Raw genomic sequence first — 6,714 nt, forward strand, 5'->3', positions numbered from 1 at the left:
CATACCCCACTTAACTTAGGGAGTGTTAAGAAATAATTTGTTCATGTTTCTACATATAGGAATCTTTTGAATCAATGTAAAATATGATGGAAAAAAAAAAGTCTTATTTTTGTAACTTTCTATGACACAATACTTTTATTAATTATTATAGTTTATTCACTTATATAACCTTTTAGCTTAGGTTGTACAGATTTTCGGGATATGAAGCATTTGAAGATACTCATTTGACATCACAATAAGCAAAAACACCAGTGCAGAGTTCAAAGGGTTAATGTAAATGTAATATTTTAGGTTTCTCAAAATCTCAGCAAATCAGACTAAAACTGCATCTGCACTGTGGCTAGACACCATAAGGGGTACATCAGAAAATGTATTTCTGGGATTTGAGTATACAAGCCTTTAAGGTGTGGTCAGATTCTACTGGATTTTAAGAGTTTAATATTAGCTTAGTTTGTCCATTTAAAGCATTTGGCTGGTGTCATTCTATAGTTTTCATCATTTTGACAAATCCCATAAAAGAGACCAGGAGCAACAAGTGTTCTAGTCTTCCTAGTTTGTCACTTCCTCAGCCTGTGGCTCTCTGCCCCATGCCCACTGGTTCCTACCAAATATGGGAATTTGTCCAGTAAAGTCCAGTACACGGCTGAACAGTGAAGTAAAAAAGAATAAAAAATAAAAGTTTAGACACTAATTCTTGATTGGCAGACTAATTGTCTGTTGTCAGTTTGGTCTTATGAGACAGAGTGGTAACTTTGTGACACACATCAGTACTTTTAAAGGTGTAACTTGAAAAGTAAGATTTAGCAAAGACAGTGGATAAACCAAGACGGTCCACTGTGAGTCAATTTCCTGTATCAGTGTCACGTGGGGTTCGCGACCACCACGCCCCTTTAGGAGACTAACAGCAGGTCCTGAGTCCATTGACTTCAGTGGGAAAAATGAACATGATTACAGATTATGGCCGATTCTTTCGCCCCATAGTCACGGAAGCAAATATTGGACCCATTTATCACAAGCCACATATCTTCAGAACATTCCGACACCAAAATGGCAAATTTCAGACAGACAAATCAGGAGAAAATTTACTTTGTTCAAGACCTGTCTGTGTCTCAACAACACACTCTCGCGAGATCTGGCAACAGATAGTTCCTCTCTGGTGCTGAAATCAGTGCAATTTCACCAAAGATACTGGATTAAAAAAATATTTTTTTCCAGCGGATATCTTAGTTACAACATGATTGAGCTAACTGGAGTAGTTTCATGTCATATCCGACAACGGGAGGCTTCTAACAGATGACGTCCTGATGTTACCTTTGCTGCTGCTGTTGGCTGTCCCTGTCAGCTGCAGCCACTGATTTCCCAAAACTGAATAAATACCACACATAGCAACACAAAACTGCTTTGCTAGCTCAATCATGTTGTAACTAAGATATCCGCTGGAAAAAATATTTTTTTCACGGACCGTTTATTGAGTTACTGAGTTATTACAGACACCGCTAACGGCTAACAGTTAGCCCAGCTAATCTACGATAACCAAGCGAGGTTGGGGATACTCGTCTTTCATTGGCGGTTCTCCATCGTCTTTGATTGGGCTACGGGGGACAATGCCTACTTAGGAGACCGGAAATGTATACCATTTCATACAATGGGAGTATATTATAGGTGGGCCATCTTGTTATAATACAGTATCTTTGGTTTTAGCTGTGGCTGACTGTAGAACAGTGTTTTTGATTCTTGGCTTCTTCAGAGAGTCAGCTTATGTCTCAGCTAACTTAATACTCTGCAGTGTCTGAGCAGTCCATGCCCCTGCCATGACCAAGGATATATTTACACACAAGATACATTACCGGACATGCTTCTAAATAGAGCTTGTTTGTGATGTGATGTCAGAGCAGGAAGTTTACGTTTGTTCTGTGGGGGAGACTTTTCAGCCTCTCACAGTAGGTTCCTGGGTCTGAGCTATGAGGGAGTTTTGTCCCTGTGAAAACAGCCGCCGGCTGAGTCCTCAGATTAGTGGCAGTGAATAGAGACCGGAAGCGGGACAGGGTTTTCAGTTGGGCTCGTGGAAAGGCCATTGATATCCCTTGTTGTGGAAACTTGCACTGTAGTAATAATAGCAGTGTAATGTCTTTTTCTAAAAGTGTGTTGATGAGGATTGTTCTTCTCTCCCTTTCTCCATGACACCCCAAAGGTATTCGTTTGGCATGCTAGTCTCAAAAATGCCCTTTGCTGAGACTAACTGCAGTTAGTCATCAGCTTAATCCTCATTCCATCAAAGATTTGGCTCATGGGCAGATTATGATTACAGCCACTATTTAGTGGAGATGAAACAATAATAACATGACTGTGGTTTGTTTGATTTTTACTTCAGACATGATAATACACTGCAGTCACACTTGATATCCTCTTAGATTTGCTAGAAAACTAGATTGTGTTTTACCAGCAGAGTGCAGCCATCTTTCAACAAGCTTGCTGGTGACATCACTGGGATGGTTGGGTTTGAGTTTGAGATATTTTATTAAAGTTAAAAATTAATCCACAGTGCTTTTTGAGCCAATAAGATCAAATATAGTGCTGAGACTTGTTCTAGTGGAGTCTGATACCACCGGTGAAAGTAAAGGTAAAGAGCAGCCTGAACTTGACTAACGTTACATTCAGTGTCAGTTTAACAAACCACACAAAACACTTCTCCACACCAAGTATGTTCACTACCACTGTCTCCAATCAAGCTCTCAGACCACAACAATAACGCAAGATGCTCATGACATTACATTGATGTTGTTATGTTGTAACATAGCTAACGTTAGCCTAACCCAACAGACATATCCACAAGCCACCTCATGTTCAACATCATTCTCACCTATAGAGGCTGAGTTACATTTAGGCCAATCCATCGGTAAAAAAAAAAAAAAAATTTCTTCCTTTACCTCTGGAGGCACAGCCCAGAGTTTTTCGACTAACGGAAGTGCAGGGGCCTCACGCCCTTCACTTCCGGCAGTGCCCCCAGGGAATCGCCGTGTTGTTTACAAATACTTCGGGTAGAAAACCAGCAGAGTTTAGCTATAAATCACATTTTTCATGTCACTATATCACCGTGTAGACTAATCTGATGTTTGTTAAGTCTATAAACACAATGATTGAACAAACGTTACTATTTCTTTGTGCACGTTTTGTAATTAACATGGTTATTGTAGATTAGCTGGGCTAACCGTTAGCTGTTAACGTTAGCCGTTAGCGGTGTCTGTAATAACCATAGACTGTATGAAAATAAGGTAATAACTCAATAAACGGTCCGTGAATAAAATATTCTTTCCAGCGGATATCTTAGTTACAACATGATTGAGCTAGCAAAGCAGTTTTGTGTTGCTATGTGTGGTATTTATTCAGTTATGGGAAATCACGATGTCTAGAAAGCATCAGTGGCTACAGCTGACAGGGACAGTTAGCAAAGCTAATATCAGGACGTCATCTGTTAAAAGCCTCCCGTAACTACTCCTGTTAGCTCAATCATGTTGTAACTAAGATATCCGCTGGAAAAAAATATTTTTTTTCACGTTGACGAGACGGCGTTTTGGGTGGAGCGGTCGCTGTGGATGCGGAGCTTGCTGTTTCTGTAGGTACACATTTCCTGGGGACATTTGTCTTGTTATTGTTTTAGTGATGTTTACTGTATGTATGTTTTGTATTGTCATGGGAAGAATCATGAAGACCCCAGGAAGAATAGCTGCTGCTGTGCAAAAGCTAATGGGGATCTTAATAAAACAAACAAACAAACCTGCACGTCTCGGCCGCGCCCCCTCCATGGTGATTGGCTAAAGCGCAGCATCGTTCAAACTCACTTGATTTGGAGACACCAAGATCTTGCTCGCTCTTTGGTCAAGTTTTGGAAATTAAGAGCTCCCTCCTTAGCAACAGAATCGGCTTGTAACGGTTGATGATGTTAGTTTCACCTTAGATCCCACACCAAAAGTTTTACTCTGTTTAGTCCTCACCGCTTTCATAACGCTCCTCTTCTGGTATTTTATATCCATATACTGTAAGTAATATCAGACTCCAGTTTTTCTGTCAAAACAGCAAATAAGGTGGACCTGCACCGGCACCGGGAGACACCAGTGATGCAGCCTGTATCCCAACTGTTAGGTGCAATGGGACTTCATATACATTTGTGCAGTATTCTACTCACAACAGATCATACACTGGCTGTAAAAAGATATTGTCAGAGAACAAAACAGCCATCAAAAGGAAAAAAACATGCTTTACGGTTTGCTCACTTTAACAATATGAGCTCAGTAAGGAATAAGGATTTTCTAAGCATCATCAGTGGATGATTTTCTGTGGATAGGAAATGAGTCTTTTACTTTGTTACACCCCCCTCTCTTTTTGTCTATCTATGCATTCCTTCAGCGTATCCTGCCATTCCTGTTAACCCTTTTTGTACTCGCACAGGCTCAACTTACCCTTGTCTAGCAGGCTGTGTCTTGCAAGTCATTTGCTGGGAATCAATGACCATGGAGATTTGCACTGGCTCATATTATAGGGCCTAGGGTTTTTCCTGCTTAGCTTGTACGGTCAGGGTAACCTTTTGGACCATGTCCAGATAGCCCCAACTCACAGTTGCATCATGTTTTCCTGTCTCATAGGCCACCTGTGAGAGGGGCTTTGCTGCAATGGAGGAGTCCCATCAGAAAGTGATAGATGAGCTGCAGAGGAAACACCAGAGAGAGCTAGAGAACCTGAAGGAGGAGAAAGAGCGGCTGCTGGCAGAGGAGACAGCAGCCACCATCGCTGGTGAATAACATCCTAGACCAAATAACGTTTGACCAAACAGGAGAACGTCTGATTGTGAATTTTCATGAGAATGCATGATCTTGCTTGCAGTAATAACACAGTTTTAGATGAGGTGTAAAAGTTCAAATGCATTTATTAATGCTTTGTGTCATTGTGTTATTTCAGCAATTGAAGCAATGAAAAACGCCCATCGGACAGAGCTGGAGAAGGAGCTGGACAAGGCTCGCAAGGCCAACAGCAACACAGAAAACGCAGACATAGAAGAGATTCGCAGACAGCATGAGTAAGTGTTGGTAGTGTATGTGCAGTGTGGTCTTTAGAGCCAGGCTGATGTTGATCCAGGACGTCTGATCAGAAATTCCGTCTAAAGTCTAAAGGGTTAAACATGAAGAGTAGCACAGAACACTGTCCCTAATTAGCAGTAGGGATGACAATTGGTCAAAAGGCATACAATGATGTTATTTGTTTGATATATTCAGTCGTAATCCACAGAGTTAAATGTCATGTTCCTGTCATATGAGATGGACAGTAGAGGTGGCAAGAATTCCCATGTTTATGACTTGCGAGTTTTTATGTCACCGAATGACTTAACACAACAGTATAATCACAGAGTTGGTCATAAGGCTGGACGATATAGACTAAAATTTATCTCTCAGTATTTTCAGGCTGAATGGCAATACATGCTACATATATCAGTATTTTCCATGAAATGGGCTATATGTTCTTTTGCAAGTCAGAGCCACATTTAAGATGTCACAAGCACGTTTATAAAAACAGACAGTGATCAAAATAAAAATGCAAAGACAGGAATAGTTTTCTCTGTTTGAAAATATACAGCTGCACAACATGTAAATGAAAAATCATATAAAATAAATAGCAGGGCTGTATGTCAACTTTTAGCACATAGCACTGGAGCTGCAAGGTTTAAAGGTTTGCAGCGCAGGACTCAAAAATACAACATGAGTATGAAAGTATCAAGTAGGTTTGAAACAGTTAAAACTCTTTGTGGGGGAGTTAAAAAGTCATTTGTCATGGCCTGTCAAATGAATCTAGCACTGGAAAATGATATAAATAATTTTTATTTATTTAGGTTATTAATCTTATTAATGCACAGAGCACCAGCAGTGAGGCAGAGGGAGGGAAGGAGCAAGAGACACTTTGTCTTCATCATATGCATCTTGTATATGAAATGTCTGTGTTGTTGCTGAATTTTTTAAACACTGTCGCCTGCATCCATGCGCTGTCTCAATGTCACACATTAGCCTAGAACTACCAAGAAGAACAGCGATGCACTTTGATCCACCTCACACTCAAACTAGCAAACAAACACTCGCAAACAAACACTCGCAAACAAAGCAGCTCTGTCCTCCACACATGCAGCGCAGCGCTGGATTGCACCTGTGTCACTGCGCTTATTTCATTCATCTCAAAGACTGATTTAGCATAGCATGTTCAACATATAGACAGATGTCGCACTGTAGACTAATTAACAGACAGATTAAACAGAGTAGCAGCTCTGTGTCTCTCTGAGTGTTGCTGGAGAACTTCAGTGAGTGAGTGAGTGAGTGAGTGGAGCAGAGCTGTTCAGAGAGTGTGAGAGAGGAGTAATGCACACTGGTATGGCTTTTCAGAAGAACAGCATTGTGTAACGCAACTTGACCCCATATCGATATAAATGGTATTGTCTATCATGCTTGAAAATATATCGATATACAGTGGTGTGAAGAAGTGTTTGCCCCCTTCCTGATTTCTTACTTTTTTGCATGTTTTCCACACTTAAATGTTTCAGATCATCAAACAAATTTAAACATTAGTCAAAGATAACACAAGTAAACACAAAATGCAGTTTTTAAATGAAGGGTTTTATTAATGAGGAAGAAAAAAATCCAAAGCTACATGGCCCTGTGTGAAAAAGTGTTTGCCCCC

The 6,714-nt window shown here is 40.5% G+C and overlaps 1 protein-coding gene across 3 annotated transcripts in view; it reads left to right on the top strand.

Annotated features, from left to right (window-relative positions):
- Positions 1-6,714, top strand: part of mprip (myosin phosphatase Rho interacting protein) — a 159,400-nt gene that overhangs the window by 132,152 nt on the left and 20,534 nt on the right. For all 3 annotated transcript variants that reach the window (XM_050060259.1, XM_050060260.1, XM_050060261.1), the window contains 2 exons: positions 4,641-4,788; positions 4,954-5,071. In XM_050060259.1, coding sequence (XP_049916216.1) covers positions 4,641-4,788; positions 4,954-5,071 — 266 coding nt within the window. The remainder of the gene's footprint in view (positions 1-4,640; positions 4,789-4,953; positions 5,072-6,714) is intronic.

This window comes from Epinephelus moara, chromosome 13 (assembly GCF_006386435.1).
Source record: "Epinephelus moara isolate mb chromosome 13, YSFRI_EMoa_1.0, whole genome shotgun sequence".
NCBI classification, from domain to species: domain Eukaryota; kingdom Metazoa; phylum Chordata; class Actinopteri; order Perciformes; family Serranidae; genus Epinephelus; species Epinephelus moara.